This window comes from Mustela nigripes, chromosome 11 (genome assembly GCF_022355385.1).
Source record: "Mustela nigripes isolate SB6536 chromosome 11, MUSNIG.SB6536, whole genome shotgun sequence".
NCBI classification, from domain to species: domain Eukaryota; kingdom Metazoa; phylum Chordata; class Mammalia; order Carnivora; family Mustelidae; genus Mustela; species Mustela nigripes.
The window spans coordinates 4,970,414-4,993,033 of NC_081567.1; the positions used below are offsets into that span (position 1 = coordinate 4,970,414).

Here is a 22,620-nt window from a genome sequence, read left to right on the forward strand (position 1 = left end):
CTAATTGGCCCGCGCCCTCTGGACGTCACAGCCTCGACTTTTTACACAACCAATCGGCAAGAAGGGGGTGTGGGAAGCGACGGAGACCCCCATCCGGAAGGGGCGGGGCACGGTGTCGGAAGCAGCCAATGGGCGGCAGGGAGGCGGGGCCTCCGTGGGAGCTGCCGCGGGAACTGTCTCGAGTCGGGGAGGCGGGTCGGGTTCTGGATCCATGGAGCTAGCGGAGGGGCCGAGGTGAGCGATGCGTACGGTGTCCCCTCGCGGTCGCCATCCTCGATGCCCACGTCGTTCCAGAGCCCTGGAAGGGAGGGAAGGAGACCGCGGCGCTGGGGGAGCCCGCGGAGGCCCCGGAGCGGGCCCCTCGGCGCTCCCGGGACCCGCTGCCCTTTGGAGGGCGCTTTGCGGTCGGGGTCGGCGGGGGGATCCGGCCGGCTCCCAGGCAGGCTCTGCCTAGACGCCTGGACGTGTCCGGCGACTGGCAGCGGGAGCACGGCATCCCAGGAAACTGAACTCACTCCTTTTCTACCTGGTTTCTCTCTCTCTTTCTCTTTTTTTGTTTTAAATTGAGATTATTTGGGGAGGCTTCAAAACATGCTAATTTGCATAGCCGCACAGGTTTCAAAAATGCAGAAGTTTGGCATCTCCTTGAGCATATCATTGCTGTTGACTAACCCAGTTCGGAGGGGCGAGTGTCCCGGCTAGTCTTTTTTTTTAAATTTTTTTTATTTTTTTATTTTTTAAAATTTATTTAACAGACAGAGATCACAAGTAGGTGGAGAGGCAGGCAGGGGAGGGGGGGAAGCAGGCTCCCTGCTCAGCAGAGAGACCGATGTGGGGCTCGATCCCAGGACCCTGGGACCATGACCCGAGCCGAAGGCAGAGGCTTAACCCACTGAGCCACCCAGGCGCCCCCCGGCTAGTCTTGCAAATTCGCTGTCCGTGTTTAACTATTTCATCCCCCGTCCTCCACATAAATATCGGAAGTGGACTTGTGACCTATGGTGTGTTGCCGACTAAGTAAGTGTCAGAGACACTTCTTTCCATTTTGTGTTGCCATCGGCAGTTTCCACATTTAAGAGAAATCTGAGAGCAGTTTTTTTGCAAGGTCGAAGGAAGAGCAAAGATGTTTGTTGCTTGTTTTACAAGGGTTTATTGAGGGTCTGCTGTGTGTTAGCAGTTGTGGGCGACTACCCAAAGATTTCTCTCGCAGGGAGGCTCCTGGGTTCTCTTACAGCCACATGATCAATTAAGCCTCTTACAAAAAAGTGGCTAAACTAATGAACATGAGGAATGTGTTCTTGGGATGAGCAGGAGTTTGCGAGGCAGAGGAGCACGAGGGGAACAGTCTAGACAGACCTGCATGGGCAAGGTGCAGTGTCTAAAAGAGCTTGGGATATGAACAGTTTGTTATAACTAGAATATAGGGGAGTTGGTGAACGGAGGATTGGAGGGAACGAGAGAAAAGTAGATTTGGGTCCAGTTTTGCATAGGACTAGATTTTCATATAACAGATAATGGGATGCTCATAGATTCCCCCGCCCAAAGTTCACTTAATTAACTAATTTATTTTTCAAGTAATCTCTGCACCCAGTATGGGGCTCAAACCCAGGACCCCAAGATCAAGAGTCACATGTTTCTCCAAATGATCCAGCTGGGCACCCCTATACTTGTAGGTATTTTAGGCAGAGAAGTTGCTTGTCCAGATCTGTGATTTCTTAAGTAACTGGTAGCATGGAGGGTGGGTTGAAATAGGGAGAGAGTAGAAACAGATTGGTTGTGAAACTCTTAAGGTAGGTAGGCCAAGAACTTTGGGGGTTTTTGCTAAAGCAGCAGCTGTCAGGCTGGACTTGGAGGGGAGAGTCAAAGGCTCCTATGGAAATAGATATACAACAGGTACCCAGTTTCTAAGATGGTTTTGGTTTTCACATAAACACTGTGTATTTCCCAATATGCTGTTGGGTTTTCCACTGGTGGGAGAAGTGTTGCATTCACTTTTCAGAAGAAGAGCCCATTGTCGCCGAAGATTATTGACCCATTGTTGGAGGGGTACATGTGTTTCCTCCACGTAGATCCCAGCATAACTAAATTTCTAAATATCCATTGCATTGGAAGTATCTATTCAGAAGTTTTTTTTTGATGAAAGTGTAAGAATTATAGGACAACATGTATATTTGTGAATGTAATCAGTGGATCTGTTAATATAATAAATGCACGTGTTAGATGCATTGGCTATTAGTAGAGGTGAATCATTTCCTGGGTTTAAAACCAAGATGAAAATACATAAATGTTTCTTCACTTTGGTTCTCATAATGCGTGTTTTTAGCACAGAACTTGCTAAGGCCATCAAACCTATCGATCGGAAGTCAGTCCATCAGATTTGTTCTGGACAAGTAGTACTCAGTTTAAGTACTGCTGTGAAGGAGTTGGTTGAAAATAGCGTGGATGCTGGAGCCACTACTATTGGTAAGTTCGGGAGAGTGTTAAGCCACAGGGAACCATCAGTTTTTACTCTTTTATTCAAGAAACACTTGTGATTGTAATGAGACCATCAAATGTTGGTAGACTGAGAAATTTTATTTTATTTTATTTTTTAAAAGATTTTATTTATGTATTTGACAGACAGAGATCTCAAGTAGGTAGAGAGGCAGGCAGAGAGAGAGGAGGAAGCAGGCTCCCCGAGGAGCAGAGAGCCCGATGCGGGACTCAGTCCCAGGAGCCTGGGATCATGACCTGAGCTGAAGGCAGAGGCTTTAACCCACTGAGCCACTCAGGTGCCCCAGAAATTTTATTTCTTAAACTTTAATTGAGCATCTCTTAGGTGCCTCATACTTAGGTAGATAGTAGTAATTATAAAAGCAGTTACTTTTATTGTGTTCTTACTAATGCGCCACACGGCTTTTTTTAAGATGCAGAACAACCTTATGAGATAAGAGTTACTATTGTTGTAATTTTACCTGTTTTACAAATAAGAAAATGAAGGCACAGGAATTTACTGCTTTTGAGGTTCCACAGCTGGGATCATATGATTCTGGGAAGTCAGATTCCAGTGCCTTTTCTCTTTAATGACTATGTTAAAATTATCCTTTTGAAAGAAAGTTAGGAAGGAAAGGAAGAAAATGAAACTCTTTTATCTGGGTTAATAATTTGCCAAGAGGGCCTTTAAAAAAAAATGAAATACACCAAATGACAGTAGTACATTTAAATAAATATAGTTATGACTCACCTTTGCGTTAGGTAAGTTATAAATCATGTCACTATAAAGGCTTTTGATGGATGAGTTCTTTGAGAAATGAGTATGTTAAACTTTTCAGATCTTAGGCTTAAAGACTATGGGGTGGCGCTCATTGAAGTTTCAGACAATGGATGTGGGGTAGAAGAAGACAACTTTGAAGGCTTAAGTAAGTTGAATTTTTCTCATCCTGTTTTAAAATATTTGGGCAAAATGGTTCAACAACTTTGAGTCACACTGTCTTCGGAAACAAAAATACCTTTTTAGAAACCAGTTACTTTAGCAAGTATTGTGAATAGTCAGTAGTATATCACTTGAGACGTCTTGGGTCTTACTGTGTACCTTTCTTTCAGCTCTGAAACATCACACTTCTAAGATTCAAGACTTTGCTGACCTAACTCAGGTTGAAACTTTTGGCTTTCGGGGAGAAGCCCTGAGCTCACTCTGTGCACTGAGGTGATGGAATATTTTTGTCTACTAACTTGACCCCTTATAAAAGATCTCTCTGAAAATGAAAATGTATAGATTAGAATCATTGCTTATTCTTTTCTATCCTGAATGCCTCAACTTCTTTAATGTCCACATTCTGTTTTATCTTACTGCCAATCTAAGTGGTAATACTTCCAAAATGTAAGCAATGAAATGAAGTAAATACTCTTGTAAAGAAAATCGTTGCCCTTCTCAGTGTCAAAATAGCAGAGAGACTGTAAGTTATAGACGTGTTGGTTTTGATTTATTTAAACATTCAGGGAAAAAAAAAATTTAAGATTTTATTTATTTGCTAGAGAGAGGGAGAGACAGAACACAAGCAGGGGGAGTGGGAGAGGGAGAAGCAGGCTTCCTGCTGAGCAGGGAGCCTGCCGATTCGGGCTCAATCCTAGGACCCTGGGATCATGACCTGAGCCAAAGGCAGACCCTTCACCACTAAGCCACCCAAGCGCCCCTAGGAAAAAAATTTAACCAAAGTTCTTAATTATGTATAACAGATTCTAAATTTATATGAATTGTTATTTATACATTGGAACTATAATATTTTTTCGATCCTTGTTAACAATTGTTAGAACAGTAGGACTAAAACTGAGAAATACATCTTTATTCATTAATATGTAAGCTCGGAGATCTTTTATTTTGCAGCTTAATCAAAAAACAAATATCAAAGCTTTGATCAAAACAGAGCATTTACAGAACTCTGTGTCTCACTGTCCGCTAGGTGCAAAGCCTTAGATGCTACGGTGACTCCTCACTCATGGAAACTTCTTGGATGGACTCAGAGGGATCAGCATTTTTTCAGGAGGGGTTTTAGAGGACGAAAGTCAGAAAAATGAGCATGTGATTCGCAGCCCTGTGAGTTTCTGACCCCGTGGCACCTGCTCTCTCTCACAGCGATGTGACTATTTCTACCTGCCACATATCCGCGAAGGTCGGGACTCGACTGGTGTTTGATCACAATGGGAAGATCGTCCAGAAAACCCACCACCCACGCCCCAGAGGGACGACTGTCAGTGTGCAGCAGCTGTTTCACACGCTTCCTGTACGTCATAAGGAGTTTCAAAGGAATATTAAAAAGGTACAATCAGTCCAGAACCCTAGCTTCCCAGAGCCTCGGTGACATAACATGCACGAAACTAAAGTTAACCCTTTTGTGAATTCTCTTCCCTGAATTTTTCTGTAAAGTGCTTGGTTTGCCTTTTCCCACCAAAGCCTGTACTTTAGGTTGATTTACCCCTACCCCACTTTTTTTTTCTTTAAAAAGAAAAAAAAAATCACCAAGGCATATTTATTAAGTGTTGTAACATGGCAATGAGTTCTTTAAGAAGTAAAATTTTTAAATTTTAACTATAGTTTTGTTTGTTTTTATTAAGGATTTTATTTAGAGAGAAAGAGCATTGCACAGGAGCGGGGGGGACGGGACAGAAGGAGAGGGAGAGAGAATCTCAAGCAGGCTCGATGCTGAGTGCGGAGCCTGTTGCGGGGCTCGATCTCTCAACCCTGAGATCACAGTGTGAGCCGAAATCAAGAGTTGGATGCCCAACTCACTGAGCCACCCAGGTGCCCCCATCTGTGGTCTTAATAAGATTATTTTTCTTGGTTTCCTAAGAAATGAATTATTACAACTTTTATGTATTTGAATGAAAATGAAGTAACCGAATGTTATATAATCGTGTTTAAGAAAGCAGTTATAGGGGCTTCTGGGTGGCTCATTCGGTGAAGCGTCTGCCTTCAGCTGTCCCACATCAAGTTCCCTGCTCAGTGGGGAGTCTGCTTCTCCCTCTGCCTGCTGCTCCCCCTGCTTGTGTTCTTTTTCTCTCTCTCTGACAAATAAAATAAAATAAAATAAAATAAAGCATTTTTTAAAAAAGCAGCTAAAGGGTGCCTGGGTGGCTCAGTGGGTTAAAGCCTCTGCCTTCAGCTCAGGTCATGATCCCAGAGTCCTGGGATCGAGCCCCGCATCGGGCTTTCTGCTCAGCGGGGAACCTGCTTGCTCCTATCTCTCTGCCTGCCTCTCTGCCTACTTGTGATCCTTGTCTGTCTTGTCTGTCAAATAAATAAATAAAATCTTAAAAAAAAATAAGTAAAAATAAAAAAGCAGCTAAAAACTGTGTATAAATGTATGTATATGTAATTATACTTCAGATGACTACAGTTTTATAAAAACAAAGCAGCTGGCCTCAAATGTGTAGAAAGAAGGCTGGAAGTGAAGATGAATGATTGTCACCTGTGGTTATCCTGGGAGGTGCGATCATGTGTGCTTTTTGCTATCTTCCTTGTGCTTTTCTGTTTTTTATATATAGTTTTTCATAATCAAAAAGTTATATAATATAGGCAGCTAAAAACTTTCTTATAAAGCAATTTTTACTGGTTGAACGATGACATTTCACAAAAATATATGTTTACTACAGGAAAAATTTAAACATTTTTGTTATTTATTTATTGAACATTTTTTAATGTATTTGTCAGAGAGAGAGCAGCAGGCAGAGGGAGAAGTAGGCTCCTTGCCGAGCAAGGAGCCCAGTGCAGGACTCAATCCCAGGAACCTGAGATCATGACCTGAGCTGAAGGCAGGTGCTTAACCTACTGAGCCACCCAGGCATCCCTTTCTTTATTTAAAAATAAAACATTTTGGGAGTGTCTGGGTGGCTCAGTAGGTTAAAGTCTCTGCCTTCAGCTTAGGTCATGATCCCAGGGTCCTGGGATCAAGCCCTGCATCTGGCTCCTTGCTCAGCAGGGAGCCTGCTTCCCCCTCTCTCTCTGCCTGCCTCTCTGCCTACTTGTGATCTCTGTGAAATAACTAAATAAAATCTTTATTAAAAAAAATTTTCATATAGAAAAAAACTTTTTTTGTATCTCATCATAAGAAAATCGGTGCTTCAGAAATTATAGGAATAAAGAACTCATCCTTGCCAGACATGACCCCTGTTGACAGATTGTTGTATGTCTCTCCAGACTCCTTTTAGTTTTGTTTCTTTATAAATCTTGGAAAAAAAATTGAGATAAATTAATTAATATAAGGAAATCAAGCAATACAGAATATGAAACATGTAAGTAATACAGAGTTGTAGGTAATAGAAAGTTGATGTTGTCTCAGCTGACCTCCTGGAGTTTGGTGTATGTCCAAACATGTGTACGGATGTATAGAACCTTTATGCATATGTTTTGATTTTTTTTTTCTTAAAAACTAGGATCATATTATATATTGTAGGTACCTTTTTGGCTGACTCATTAGTTTATTCTTTATTATTCTGCCATGATATGGGTGTCTCATAATTAGCTCCTTGTTGATGGTTGTTTAGGTTAATTTTTCACAGGATTGTTCCAGTGAACATTTTGTCATATATCTTTGATCGATTGTGCCAGTCTTTCTATAAGAATAAATTGCTAGAGAAAAGATTACAGGTCGAAGGGAATGCACTTTTGGATTTTTATAGCAGCAGGCATGGGAGCCCTTGGGTGGCTCATCAGTTGAGCATCTGACACTTGATTTCGGCTCAGGTCATGACCTCAGGGTTGTGGGATGGAGCCCGGGGTCAGGCTCCATGCTCAGCAGGGCGTCTGCCTGAGATCCTCCCTCTCCCCCTGTGCTCCTCCCCCTCATCCCTCCCCACTCACGCTTTCTTTCTCTCTAAGAATAAGAACAAAATAAATAAAAATAAAAATAAAGTTACAGCAGTGGGCATGGACACTGTGGGCACGAGAGAAGTGTGGCTAGGAACCGAAGCCGGTGAATTCTCTTGTACAGCACGTACAGAGGTAGATGCGTGTTTTAACTTGAATCATGTAATTCTTGCAGGATTAGGGTAACGCGGAGTCTGGCATTTGTGTTTTTTCACCCAGGAGTACGCCAAAATGGTCCAGGTCTTGCACGCGTACTGTATCATTTTGGCGGGCATCCGTGTCAGTTGCAGCAATCAGGTGGGACCAGGGAGACGCCAGCCGGTGGTCTGCACCAGCGGGAGCCGCAGCGTAAAGGAAAACATTGCCTCGGTGTTCGGGCACAAACAGGTAGTGGTGGCCGGTTATTTAACAAACATTCTGTTGCTCCCGTAGTTAGGGCAGCTTTCCATTGTCCTTTCCAAAGAATAAAAAACAAAATCCAGTGATCACGTTTCCTTTTTATTTCTAAGGAAGCTCTCCGCCCAGCGTGGGGCTCGAACTTAACAACCCCGAGATCAAAAGTCGCGCACGCTCCACTGACGGACCCCGCCAGGCGCCCCCAATGATTGATTTTTGTATTAGATACTTATCACAGAAATGAATGTTGAGGCCTGATAGATTGTTTTACTTTATTCTTCCAGAGAAGAAAGCCCTCCTATTACTCTCCATCTGAAAAAAATATGTCGTGGGCAATGTATTCATTACGGACAAGGATGAGCCCAAGCAGTTCATCTTTCTAATTAAAAAAATCACTTATTCTTACTGCCAGAAGCAGCAGTCGAGACTCTTTGTGCTCTTAATGTGAATGGCCTGTCCAAGGAAAGGAAACACCCAAAGCCCTCATTCTGTATCTTCCTTTCTGAAGTTGGGTTCCTCCTATTTTTGTTAGGAATTAACTGTGACTTGCTTTCTTTTAGCTGCAAAGCCTCATTCCCTTTGTTCAGCTGCCCCCTAGTGACTCCGTTTGTGAAGAGTTCGGGCTGAGCCAAGCTGACACCCTCCGCACCTTCTTTCAGTGAGTAGGTGGCTGTAGGGGGGAAAAGTGCGATCAAATGTTTTCTCTGGAGCTTTTCGTTTTTAAAGATGGTGATTTTAATCTTAAAATCACTGTTGCTTTTTAAAAATTTTTATGATTTTTTTTTTTAAAGATTATTTATTTATTTATTTATTTATTTGACAGAGGTCACAAGCAGGCAGAGAGGCAGGTAGAAAGAGAGGAGGAAGCAGGCTCCCCGCTGAGCAGAGAGCCGGATGCAGGGCTCCATCCCACGACCCCAGGATCATGACACTAGCTGAAGGCAGAGGCTTAACCTGCACCCCTGTTTCTTTTTTTTAATGTTAAAATTTATTTTGCTTACTTTTTTTTTTTTAGATTATTTATTTATTTGACGGACAGAGATTACAAGTAGGCAGAGAGGCAGGCAGAGAGAGAGAAGAGGAAGCAGGCTTCCCTCTGAGCAGAGAGTCCGATGTGGGGCTCGATCCCAGGACCCTGAGATCATGACCCGAGCGGAAGGCAGAGGCTTTAACTCACTGAGCCACCCAGGCTTCCCAGGACTCATTTCTTTTTGCAGACATTGTTCTTATGGAAGTGCGCATATCCTTGAGGTAGTTCACAAGGAGAGTAAGCACTTTCACAATATATTAGTAGACAGGGGTTTGCTGATGGAGAGCATAGTTTTAAAGGGCAGGGAATATGGGCAGAAATAATGAATACAAGTAGTTGGACTCCCTGGATAGCCCCTGGGGTCATCTGGAAGGTTCCAGAATGAGAGTCTGAGGTCAAACTCACTCCTTGCATGAGGCCAAGAATTTAATAGGTCAAGTATGAGAGGAGAGCTGAAGCAATTACATTTTGAAACCACTGCGTTGCCTGTGGTGAATTAGTTGACTACAGGAGCTAAGGAACATTCCAGAAGGTTTGTGTTCTTCTAATGATTTATCAGAATGGAACACAGATACACATTAACTGAAATGTTAATACTTAGCAAGTCACCAGGTATTCTATTTTTATTTTGTTTTTACTGTAAGAACATGCCCTCTGATGTGTTATTAACCCTTTCATTCTGGAATCCTGCCCTTACCGTATGAACATTGAACAGCATCTCAGGCTTCATCTCTTATTGTGCTCATGGTGTTGGAAGAAGTTCAACAGACAGACAGTTTTTCTTCATCAATGGGCGGCCTTGTGACCCAGCAAAGGTATTTAAAGATTTTTTTTGTGTTTGCTCTTTCTTTTGTCTTTAATGTTCAGTTTTATTTATCATCTAAGAAAGGTCTCCTGACACAGGAAATTTACATGAAACTTAGGACTTTGACTCAGAAACATGGCTTTAAATTATCTTATTCAGCCATTTAAAGAAATGTACTATATGGCTATTTCATTTATGCATTTTTATATGTGTTTACACTTACCAATCGATAACCCCCATATTTATTACTATAGAAGTTACTATATTTGTAGAAAGTAAACATCTAAGAACATTGACCATCATGTGGACTTTTTTTTTTAAAGATTTTATTTATTTGACAGACAGAGATCACAAGTAGGCAGAGGCAGGCAGAGAGAGGAGGAAGCAGGTTCCCCGCTGAGCAGAGAGCCCAATGCGGGACTCGATCCTGGGACCCTGGGATCATGACCCGAGCCGAAGGCAGAGGCTTAACCCACTGAGCCACCCAGGCACGTCAGGTGTGGACTTTTTAGTCAAGACTGACACATGAGCATATGCTTCATGTTTTTTTCTCTTCTGTCCCTTTTCCAGGAAATTAAGGGCCCTGATACCTTCTGCCTCACACTGAAGCTGGTCATTCTGATAGGGTTACATGGGTTTTAGTGGTTCAGTTTTGGTTGTGCATCTTTAGTGGTTCAACCTATGCATTTTCCACTGGATTGTAGATGGTGCGATTTTATAGTTTGACCCTATTTAATAATCACATTATAAAGTCATATAAACACATTTCTGTGTACATTAACCTGTGTCTAATGAGCATTTATTTATTTTTTAAGATTTTATTTATTTGAAAGAGAGAGAGACAATGAGAAAGGGAACACAAACAGGGAGAGTGGGAGAGGGAGAAGCAGGCTCCTCAGTAAGTAGGGAGCCCGATGCAGGGCTCAGTCCTAGGACCCTGGGATCATGAACTGAGCCAAAGGCAGGCGCTTAATGACTGAGCCATCCAGGTACCGCTATGAGCATTTAAATTGCACCTGCATCATGTTAACGACACCAGAGTTAAAATAGATAAATAAATAGGCTGCATCTCTATCTTCTGATATTTCTTCAAAAGCATCTTTGGATTGGAAAAAAGATTCAGGTTTAGGGGTTGATAATTAAAAATATCCCTTTGAGGGACACGAGGAGACTTTTCTGGGCAATGGCTGTACTGATGGTCTTGATGATAATCTTACTGACCTTGACTGTAAACTTCTCAAACTGTGTACTTTGAATACGTGTAGTTTATTGGAGGCCTCCTGTGCTTCAATAAAGCTGTTAAAATACATCCCTTTAGTTAGGACTGCATGTTGGGGGAGCAGATGTTCGTTTTTAATCTTTGTTTTGTGTGTAGGTCTCCAGGCTCGTGAACGAGGTCTATCACATGTATAATCGACATCAGTATCCATTTGTCGTTCTTAATATTTCTGTTGATTCAGGTAAGTTCCACCGAGCTCTCTGTCACATTGGTGCCTTACCCCGAAAGGAATGAAATGAAATCATAAAGCCCTGATAACGACCGGAAAGAGACTTTTGTAGCGATAGTTACAATGTATTTTTCTTTCTTTCCTTTCTTTTCTTACGTACAGACCTTTAATGTTATAGACTTATTTTTTTTATAGATTTTCCTGATTCTGCTTGAGACAGGATTACTTGTATTATCAGACAAATGTGACTTTTTCCTGGCACCCAAGGGAGAAGGCAAGCTAAGCGTTCTCCCTGATTTTAAAAATGATGCATATTTTTCTTCCGATTGGGAAAATTCTGGTTTATTGTTACCTAATTTTTTTTTTTTTTTAGTATTATTTTCTAAGCACTTAGAGATATGGTGCACAACTTAAAAAAATAGGTAACGGCGTATATACCTGCTCCTATCCTTTGCAGGGAGAAAATAATTTTGAGTAGGTTTGTATCAAGCTCTTTATTTTTAGACATGAATGTTTTCCTTTTTCCATGACATTAAAAATTATCAGAAACATGATATTAGTAGCTGCGTTCATTCTATTCCATTGTATCTTAAACTTTTTGTTAAAGATACATTTATTTGAAAGAGGGAGAGCGCACATGTGTGTGCACAAGCAGGGAATAGGGGCAGAAGGAGAGAATTCTAAGCAGACTCCCTGCTGAGCGCAGAGCCTGACACGGGGCTCGATCCCATGACCCTGAGACTGTGACCTAGGCAGAATCCAGAAGTCAGGACTCTTAACTGACTGAGACACCAAAGTGCCTAGTATCTCAAACTTTAAAATTTTTAGCCTTATTTAAGTTGTCTTAAGTTTTTAGAACTTTAAATACTATCCTTGTAATTGTTATCTGTGAGTTAGGTAATTTCCTTAAGATACATTTCTAGAGGGGCTTCTCGGTGGCTCAGTTGGTTAAGCCTCTGCCTTTGGCTCAGGTCATGATCTCAGGGCCCTGGGATGGAGCCCTGTATTGGGCTCTCTGCTCAGCAGGGAGTCTGTCCCCTGCCCACCCACTGCCTGCCTCTCTGCCTGCTTGTGATCTCTTTCTCTGTCAAATAAATAAATAAATACAATCTTTAAAAAAAAAGATACATTTCTAGAGCTAGAATTACTGTGTCCATGACTATGCTGTATTAATGCACACATCTACCAGAGGTGTACTGGGTAGTATCATTTTTAAACCAATCTCAGTGGGAGATGGAAGGACCTCATTTAGCTTATAGTTTCTGTAGTATGTTTTCATGTGTTTATTTGCCTTTTTTTTTTTTTTTGCAAATTACCCAATTGAATACTTGCATATTCCATCCATTTAATAAATGGTTCATCCTTTTCTTGTTTATTTGAAAGAATTAATTTTATAGTTTATGAATATTAATCTGGACATTGCAATGATTTTAATGAGACGCCTGGGTGCCTTAGTTGGGTAAGCGTCTGCCTTCAGCTCAGGTCGTGATCCTGGGGTCCTGGGATCGAGTCTTGTGTCAGGCTCCCTGCTCAGTGGGGCATCTGCTTCTCCCTCTCCCTCTGCCCCTTCCTCCACTCATTCTCTCTCTCTCTTGCTCTCAAATAAATAAAATCTTTAAAAATAAAAAAAAAAGTAATTTTGTTAAGTGCCAGTGAAAAAAACTGTAATGGGAAAATTTCTGTTGTTAAAGGTGATTTTAAACAAAAGAAACATCTTTTTTCTTTTTTTTTTTTTTTTGCCTTAGAATGTGTTGATATCAACGTCACTCCAGATAAAAGGCAAATTTTACTGCAAGAAGAGAAGCTTCTGTTGGCGATTTTAAAGACGTCTTTGGTAGGAATGTTTGACAGCGACGTCAACAAACTCAGTGTCTCTCAGCAGCCGTTGTTGGATGTGGAAGGTGAGAGGAATGTGGGTGTACAGACAGCTTCTAAAACTCACAGCTGTTGAGGTACTTCGCATTATTTGTTTCCGGAGGGATAGGTTTTTTTGACATGGAACACAATCTCTTTTATTTTTTTTTTAATTTATTATTTTTTTAAGATTTTATTTATTTATTTGACAGAGATGACAAGTAGGCAGAGAGGCAGGCAGAGAGAGAGGAGGAAGCAGGCTCCCTGCGGAGCAGACAGCCCGATGCGGGGCTCAATCCCAGGACCCTGAGATCATGGCCTGGGCCGAAGCAGAAGCCCAACCCACTGAGCCACCCAGGCGCCCCAACAATCTCCTCTTTCAGAGGAGGCATCACACTTGACAGTGTGAGCCGCAGACGTGAGGAAATCTGATGGATAAGAGAAATGGTGGCATGTGAGGCCGACCCAGGGAAGATGCGGGTTCTCCAGGACTATACAGTTTCTCTTTAATAAACACTCGTGTGCAGGGCAAGCCTTTTGTTCATTTCCAGGGTTCCAAAAAAGCCGATACTGACCACTTTTGCCCATTTTCTCATTTCTTTGTTGGAGCGGGGAGTGTCTGAGGCCCTCACTCTGCCATTTTCCCTCGTGTCACCCCGTGACTTCTTCACGGAGTGCCACGTTGGAATGAGTGTTGCCACAAAGCTCACCCAACGTCTGTAAGAGTAACAGGCATGACTGTTAGCTTACTGCCTGGTCATACGCGATCAGCCATCTGTTTAAAGTTTGATTCTTTTTTATCCAAACCACATGCAGCCAGGACATCTGGGAGGGGGACCAGAGTTGAGCCCCAGCTGCCCTCCTTGGCGGAGGGAAGGGTGGGCCATGACCACCCCTGAGGGCCACATCTGCTCCGTGGGGGGCATCCTGTCTTCTGCAGACCAGCCTGCCCCAGTCTCCGTGTCCGCGTGCGCAGAGCTGGAGGTCGTGGGTGCCCCTCGTTGTATCCTCCAAATTGGGGGAAGACCAGAGCCGCGGAGGGTGCTGAAACTAGGGTTTGGTGGAAGGCTAAGGTGACAAGATGAGTATGGCTCCCAGTGAGAGGAAATGGTTTGAGGATGAGGCTTTGAACATGGAAGGTAAAGGAATTGCTATAAGTCAGGGGCTTAGGGGAGGGGCAGGGATACAGAGCAGCTCTGTCCTCCATTCCCAGCACCCCAGGCATGGGAGAGGGCGATTTGGAAGACACCAGGCGGGCTCCCATTTTGATAACCTGGAATCTTGTGGAGGTAAAGCTCCCGAGGGCTGGGGTGGGGCAGGAGCACAGAAACTTGGACAGTCGAGTGGCAGAACTTTGATTTGGATGCAGGGAACCCCCGTCCGCCCTGCTTGCTCTCAGTGTGGGGTGCTGCAGATCCGGGTGTGTGTGGAGTGGGGAGCGGACGATGGTCAGTTGCGTACGCATCTTTGTGGAACGGGCCAGGGTGGCATCTCTGAGCCCGCTCACAGGCACTTTGCCAGAGGCTCCCCCGTAAAAAGAACCTGCTAGAATATCAGAACATCCTGAGGCACGATTGACCAGTGTCCTTTTTCAGCCGTTTGACTGGATACAGAGACAGACACAAGTGTGTGAGCCCTGAGGTCAAGAAATGGCACCCCTCAACCACCCGGTGGTGACCATTTTCCTGACTTCAGACACCACAGATTCGTTTTACCTGCTTTTAATTTGAAGCCACCTAGTACCCGACTTTCTTGGGATTTGTTGCTTTCTCTCGATATCTCGCGAGACTCACCATGTCACGTGGGGCACCCAATGCGTTCCCTCTCCTTGCTGTGCAGCATTCCCTTGTATTTACCCACCACGGGTCGTTTGTGGCTAGCTGGGTCGTTTCCAGGATTGGGCTGGCATGACTCGAAGGGCCAAGAACATCCCTGTCTGTGGCTTCGGCCGGCGTGGGCGCCATTTCTGACGGGGACAGCAGGGCTGGCTCCCTTAGGTTCAGGAGTGTTTGTTTTGTTTGTTCTTTTTAAAAGATTTTATTTATTTATTTGACAGACAGAGATCACAAGTAGGCAGAGAGGCAGGCAGAGAGAGGAGGAAGCAGGCTCCCCACCAAAGCAGAGAGCCCAATGTGGGGCTCGATCCCAGGACCCCCAGATCATGACCTGAACCGAAGGCAGAGGCTTTAACCCACTGAGCCACCCAGGCGCCCGATTTGGGAGTGTGTTTGATCGGCCATTTGGATCCCTGCTTTAGTGAAGGGCTTGTTCAAGCGGAAACCCTGTCTGATCCCATCTCCGCGCCGCCGCTGATACTCTGCTCTGTTCGTATCTACTCAGGTCACTTAATAAAAACGCACTCGGCAGAAACGGATAAGCGTCAGCCAGAAAAGCAGGATGGTGCCACTTCGCTAAGGACCGGAGGAGAAGAGAAAAGGGCAGTGACCATTTCCAGACTGAGAGAGACCTTTTCTCTTCGGCACACAGCAGAGAGCAGGCCTCAGGGTCCGAAGAGCCCTGAACTGCGGCAGGTGTCCCCAAGACAGAAGAGACAAGAACGGCTTCCTGGAGCTTCGGACCCCCCCTGCACCCAGAAGCCCATCGCTGGCACAGACTCGTGCGAACCCCAGGAGGAGCTGATGTGTTCAGAAAAGGGCCCCTGTGACCGCAGGGACAGAGGGGACACAGAGCAGGACCTTGGGCACAGCTGCCTGCCAGCCGACCAGGAGGAAGGGCTTGGCGCCCCAGAAACGGGCCATCACACCAACAGGGGGTTTTCCCAAGGAACCGTGGCATCTCTGGAGGAGTCCCCTGAGACTGACCATCACTCTGCAGACCCCAAAGACCATTTCGACCAAGAGGATGGGGGTCGGACACAGAGAGTCTTGCCCGGGCCTGCCAACCTGTCCTCCTCACACACAAAGCGTTTTAAGAAAGACAGAATCCCTTCTGGTTCTGACGCCCGCCAAGGGCCGGTGAAGACTCAGACCTCGTCAGCATCGCAGGTTGATGTGGCGGTTAAAATCCACAAGAAAATCGTGCCCCTGGCCTTTTCTATGCGCTCTTTAGCTCATCGGATAAAGCAGTTACAGCAGCAAGAAGAGCAGAGAGAAGCAGCCCAGAAGTGTAGAAAGTTCAGGGCCAAGATTTGCCCCGGAGAAAACCAGGCCGCAGAGGAGGAGCTGAGAAAGGAGATAAGGTAAGGTTCTTCCTCAGGAGCATTTGTGTGCGTGTGTCTGTGAGCTGCAGTGAGGGGACAAGGCTGATTCTTCCAGGCTCTGCTCTTGCGCCCCTGGCTGTCTTCTGCTCTGCCCGCCTCTCCTCTCCTGGCTTAGGGCGCAGGTGTGGCCCCGCCTCAGTGCAGGGGGTCTGGTCCTCTGGCTGCTGGACAGACAGACGTACCTGGGGGCCTCCCCCGCACCACAGACCTGGCACATCCCCATATCACACCTGCCCAAGCTCCTCCCTCTTCCTGTCCCGGAGATTCTTCCTTCTCCCGGAGAATCTTCCTTCTCGAAGATTCTGATTTCAGAGTCCATCTCCACTGCACAGATTGGCCATTAGTTAGCCTCACAGATGGGTCCTTGGTGATGTTTTTTCCATTCACCACCTTCTTTTCATTGCCTCTCATGTGCAGCAAATTAATTTTCTCTGAAGAGCTCTTTCTCCATGAAACCTTTCAAGAATTGTTTCCTTAGAATCTCTTAGCACATCCTTTCCATCAGCCCATATTAATCAGTGCCTCCTTGACCCCAACCCCAACTTCCTTCCTCTTGTTGAAGATTTCCAGCTCACAGCAACCGAATTCCTGGTGCTTTTTGGAGACATTGCTATTTCTTGTTACTGATTTATTTTTAAAATTTTTTTATCTTATTTATTTATTATTATTTTTAGAAAAGATTTTCTTTATTTGTCAGAAAGAGCGGGCACGCACATGCGTGCACACAAACAGGGAGAGGCAGACAGAGGGAGAAGCAGGCTTTCCGTTGAGCAGGGACCCCCAATGTGGGACTTGATCCCAGGATCCTGGGATCATGACCTGAGCCGAAGGCGGATGCTTAACTGACTGAGCCATGCAGGTGTCCCCTATTATTGATTTATTACCAGAAATTACAATGCATTATCAAACCTGTGGTTTCCAGAAGATTGCCTCGGGTAAGGCTAAGTAATAAGGGATTCAATTTAAAGAAAACTGTTAATGCTGTTAATAGAAAATGCTGGTCACCACCACTTTGTTGAGAATAATCAACAAAGTGATTTCTAAAAATGAGGAATTTTCTTGAAATATGTAACTTTCATCTTTTTGAATGTTGTATATGTTTTGTCTGAGCGGGTACTGAAACGTGCTGTGTCTTGTACATAGCGCATTGAAATTTTGTGACACTTTTTGTCCAGACAACTAGGCTTGCCTAATTTTGACAGTCATTTCATTTTTTTTTTTTAAGATTTTATTTATTTATTTGACACAGAGAGAGAGATCACAAGTAGGCAGAGAGGCAGGCAGAGAGGAAGAAGCAGGCTCCCCGCTATGCAGAGAGCCCAATGCGGGGCTCGATCCCAGGACCTGAGATCATGACCTGAGCCAATCATGACTGAGCCAAAGGCAGATGCTTAACCAACTGAGCCACCCAGGTGCCCCTAAAAATAGTGATTTTTAAATCAGCAAATACTCACTGATCACCTGTGGTCATGGTTCTGGAATTTGGGTACATAACAATCACCGAGGAAGCTTCCATGAAACGCAGAACTGTGGCCAGCCTTGGGAGGTTCTGCTTAGTAGATCTCATGGGGCCCAGGAATCTGCATTATGACACATAGTGCAGTTGGTTGCTTGGAGAACCCTGGTCTGTGGTGGGCTCAGCATTGGCTTCCCGCCTTCAGTGCACGGCTGCTGGATCGGCTCTTGGTTCTGAGCTATGCTTCTGCTGATGGCTTTTTCCTGAGACACATTCTGAGTGAAAGATTAGGCAGCCATTGAAGGTAAAATTGTAAAATTTTACAGTGTTTTAGTTCATGGTGGGAAATACACAGGCAAAGACAAATTGCCTGAGTTTTCGGGCTGTTTCACGTTCTTCCTGTGCGTAATTTACCTGGGGAGCCAGGGAGTTGCCTTCGTGTGTTGCCTCTCAGCTCAGATCCACTGTACTTTGCCTACTTTGCAACCCTGGCAGCTGGACGGCCTGAAGCCTTTCTCCTGGGGGCATTGTCAGGCTTTGTCAGTAGGGGGCGCTGGAGGGACACTGCAAGACACTGCCGGAGCCTGGCTTCTCTCCTTGCTTCTTGGCTGCCTTTGTCTTTTCCTCCTACAAGGCAGCCGCCAGCTGCAGGCCCAGCGCTGCTCACTGGGTTGCTGCAGGAGACTTAGAAGACGTACTTTTACCCAGTGGGGGGCAGGTCGGAAACTCAGCCCCGGGGCGGGGGGGAGGGTAGGGGTGCTCTTGCAGTTCCTTCTTCAGGTGTATCCCTGGAAGTGGGAGCTGCTTCCTGCGTTTGCTACTCCTGTGTTAATCCTGTGTTACTCAACTAAGTAGTTAACCTTACACTAGCTTCCAGTACCTTCTTAGGAATTTTCCCTGTTCAAATCACGGGTGTGGTTTTTGTATCTTGATTGGACTCTGACATGGAATCATTACCAGGAATGGTCCCAGGAGACACACCCTCAAAGATAGGGCTTGGGGATTGGTTTGGTCCTGACCTTGGACTTGAGCTCCGTGCTCGGCTCTCCCTGTCGACAGGAAATGGGAGGTTGGTAACCCATGGCGCACGGAGGCGTCACTGCTAGACTCTCGCCCCTGGTTGACTGGGGATGCACCCACCCAAGCAGGCCCCACAGGCGCCCAGGCGGCCGCTGTGCTGTGGGAAGACTTCCTCGGGGCACGGGAGTGCTTACAGAAAGAAGGGGCTGGTTCCGGTCTCTGCTCCAGGCACGGTCTGCGAACCCACGTGCTCCCGCCCCAGCTCTGACAGTCCCGCATCCTGCGGCCATGGGGCCGGTGCTCATGAGTCGTGTGGGCTGGAGAATGGTGATGTCCGCGTCCCCGGTGAAGATCAGCGGTGCTATGTGTCTCCTGTCTGCCCTGACGCCCGTGGTGACTCACGGAGTCAGACTTTGAAGCCACCCACCCAACAACCCGCTGGTGGGCTTGGCAGGTGTCAGAAGGACTGACCCCCGGGGGTGGGAAAAGGTATCTTGCACACCGCTGGTGGGTGTGCACGCTTCTGTAGGTCTGTCAAAATACAGAAGAATGTTAGTCCACACCTAGGGATTCATCACACCGAGATACCCCCAGGATAGTGCGGATTGACATCCATGAACGTTTGTTCTAGCGTTTTTCCTATTACTTGAAATGGAAGCAGCTGAAGTGCCCTTTGGTGGAGACTTTGCCAGACACATTGTGGTAACACCCACGCAGTGAGCTCCTGTGCGCCCCCGGAGAGAATGAAGGAGCTCGATACGGGAGGGTCTGGGGACGCACCTGAGACACATTGTGAAGTGATGGCAGTAGAACAGCAGGAAGAATTAGGATCCCATTTTTGTTTGTTTAAAACAACGTGTAGACAAAGGTCTGCGAGGAGGTACGCCAGAGGAACAGTTCTAACTAATGCGTCTCTGGGGAGCTGGAGGAATGAGCCAACAGCTGATGTTTTCTTTAGAAAGTGGAATTACTAGGGGCACCTGGGGGGCTCAGTGGGTGAAGCCTCTGCCTTCAGCTCAGGTCATGATCTCAGGGTCCTGGGATCCAGTCGCGCATCAGGCTCCCTGCTCAGCGGGGAGTCTGCTTTTTCTCTCCACCTGCCCCTCGCCCTGCTTGTGTGCTTGCTCTCTCTCTCTCTTTCAAAGAAATAAAATCTTAAAAAAGAAAATGAAATTTTTAAATTTTGTTTTATTTTTTAAGATTTTATTTATTTATTTGACAGAGAGAGAGTGCACAAGTAGGCAGAGTGTCAGGCAGAGGGAGGGGGAAAAGCAGGCTCTCCACTGAGCAGAGAGCCTGATGCGGGGCTTGATCCCAGGACCCTGGGATCATGACCTGAGCCAAAGGCAGCTGTTTAAGCAACGGAGCCACCCAGGCACCCCCAAGAAAGTGAAATTATTAGGGCCTTTCTCTCTTTGATGTTTTTGTACTGTTGGTTTTATATTACAGTCTATGAAAAGTAATCTTTTAAAATGATAATGTCTCATAATGAACATTGTCTACACACAGTAAAGCGATGTTCGCCGAGATGGAGATCATTGGTCAGTTTAACCTGGGATTTATAATCACGAAACTGAACGCCGACATCTTCATAGTGGACCAGCACGCCACAGACGAGAAATACAACTTTGAGATGCTGCAGCAACACACTGCCCTCCAGGGTCAGAGGCTCATAGCGTGAGTTCGTTTTCCTGTTCAGAATTCTCAGTGTCTTCTTCAGCCCTAAAGTTTAAGACCTCAGGGCTTAGGCGTGTGTCTCAGTCCTTTAGCCACAAGCATCCCTATGGCACAAACACAGTAGTTAGGTGACTTGCCCAAGTTCTTACAACTAATATGTAATGTCCTTTTTTTTTTTTTTTTAATATTTTATTTATTTGACAGAGAGATAACAAGTAGGCAGAGAGAGAGCAGGAAAGAGGTTCCCTGCTGAGCAGAGAACCCGATGCGGGGCTCGATCCCAGGACCCTGAGATCATGACCTGAGCTGAAGGCAGAGGCTTAACCCACTGAGCCACCCAGGTGCCCTGAGGTCCTAGATTTGTATTTGGGGAATTCAACGACCTAGAGAAACACACTCAGATCCTAACAGGAGGAGATGCTGGTGTGAAGAAAACTTCAGCTACAATAGTCACTTGGCAGGAAAAATACGCTGAGTTTACAGAGTACTCTCTTTCCTATGGAATGGGTGAATTCTGTTTATTTTCAGCAGGTTTAAATAGTAACACTAAAGACATTCAATAAGCTACTTTATCAGGGCACCCGGGTGGCATAGTCAGTTGAGCATCTGCCTGTTGGTTTTGGCTTGGGTTGTGGTCTCAGGGTCATAAGATCGAGCCCAGCATTGGACTGGGGGCTCACCAGGGAGTCTGCTTGAAGATTCTCTCCCTCTGCCCCTCCCCACCATGCTCTCTAAATAAATAAAGTCCTAAAAAAAAAAAAAAGCTACTTTATCACACTGGATTATTCCTACTTTTTCTACAGAGATCTTTTAGTTTTCAGCCATCTTAGATAAATAACCTCTCATTTATGGCATTTCAGGTTAGCTCAGGTAATCACAGGCCACTCGGATTCCTAGATGGGCCATATTTCAAGGATAAAGATCATAGGTCCATCCTTTTGTACCAGGCCCTGTGTGGTCTCCCTATGCCCTCACCTCCTCATTCTCCATACTCAAGGCACAATGGCCATCTTTTGTTTCCAAAACCTGGACAGGCCTGATAAATCTTCACATGGCCATCAAGAAGAACAAAGTGTCTTTGTGTGTGGCTCTGGGAATGTCAGCAGTCTGTCCTCGGGCCTTTGCATAGACTTGTCCCTGCCTAGAATGCTTGTCCCTGCACTCGCCCCTCCATCCATTACCTGGTAACTGCCGCCACCCCTTCCCTCATCTCAGCTCAGAAGCGCCTTCCTCAGAGACACCTTCCCTGCCCCCAGCCTCCCGGTTGGTCTCCCTTGCTCTGTGCTCTTACAGCCTGAGTGTCTCTTTCTCCTGATCGGCAGCTTGCTTTGTGTAATAATAGTTTGTTTGACCACTTGACCAATGGTGTTCTTCCCCACTGGTCTTTTATTCCATGAGGGCCAAGACCGAGCCATTATCTGTCTCACTAAGCGCTCGGTGAATCCAGGAGCACCGGGGGACGGATTGCCCCTCGGACAGAAGGGGCAGGATGGCAAACAAATGCTCTTTATTCTGCTTCAGATGCTGTAACATAGCACAGGAGGGAAAGATGGCATCTTCGTGTTCTCCCGATATCTTTAAGGAGCGGATTCGGAGAAGCCCAGGCCGTGGGGAGGGGGTGGGTGACTGAGGAAAGCCAGCTGCTTTTGTGGTCATTTTAACTTTAATAAAAGATTAAACAGGAATTCTCAAGCAGTCGTATGACAGGAAAGGCACGTAGCTCAAGAAAGTGTTGCTGCTTAAAAACATTGCTTTTTGAAAGGAATTCGGAGACACACGTACTGGTTTAGTTTCCCTTCTGCTTTGTAGCCAAAGGTCTGACTTTGAGACTGGGTTTGAATCTCTCGCTTTTCTCTGTTCTTTCAGACCGCAGACTCTCAACTTAACGGCTGTCAATGAAGCTATTCTCATAGAAAACCTGGAAATATTCCGAAAGAACGGCTTTGATTTTGTCATTGATGAAGAGGGTGAGTTGTCAAGACGTGCATCCTGTCAGCGCCAGGGACAGTCTTTGAGGTTCTGTAGATCCGTGCATTTCATCAGAGATGGACACGGTCCCCCCAGAATGCATAATGCTGCTTTCCTCCCTTCCCGTATCACAGGTAGCTCTGGAGGGGACTGTGCTCTTCAAGTCACGGAGTCCTCTCGGGGCACCTGGGTGGCTCAGTGGGTTAAAGCCTCTGCCTTCGGCTCAGGTCATGATCTCAAGGTCCTGGGATCGAGCCCCACATCGGGCTCTCTGCTCAGCGGGGAGCCTGCTTCCTCCTCTCTCTCTCTCTGCCTGCCTCTCTGTCTACTTGTGATCTGTCTGTCAAATAAATAAATTAAAATCTTAAAAAAAAAAAAACAGGGGCGCCTGGGTGGCTCAGTGG

General features: G+C 45.6%; 1 protein-coding gene across 1 annotated transcript in view; it reads left to right on the forward strand.

The window, feature by feature from the left end:
* The first annotated feature begins 114 nt into the window (after window positions 1-114).
* PMS2 (PMS1 homolog 2, mismatch repair system component) overlaps window positions 115-22,620 on the forward strand; it is a 26,347-nt gene continuing 3,841 nt past the window's right edge. The window contains exons 1-13 of the mRNA XM_059414394.1: window positions 115-234; window positions 2,324-2,463; window positions 3,312-3,398; window positions 3,583-3,685; window positions 4,613-4,796; window positions 7,562-7,729; window positions 8,299-8,396; window positions 9,484-9,583; window positions 10,949-11,033; window positions 12,767-12,922; window positions 15,216-16,074; window positions 20,081-20,248; window positions 22,115-22,215. Coding sequence (XP_059270377.1) covers window positions 212-234; window positions 2,324-2,463; window positions 3,312-3,398; window positions 3,583-3,685; window positions 4,613-4,796; window positions 7,562-7,729; window positions 8,299-8,396; window positions 9,484-9,583; window positions 10,949-11,033; window positions 12,767-12,922; window positions 15,216-16,074; window positions 20,081-20,248; window positions 22,115-22,215 — 2,272 coding nt within the window. The 5' untranslated portion in view covers window positions 115-211. The remainder of the gene's footprint in view (window positions 235-2,323; window positions 2,464-3,311; window positions 3,399-3,582; window positions 3,686-4,612; window positions 4,797-7,561; window positions 7,730-8,298; window positions 8,397-9,483; window positions 9,584-10,948; window positions 11,034-12,766; window positions 12,923-15,215; window positions 16,075-20,080; window positions 20,249-22,114; window positions 22,216-22,620) is intronic.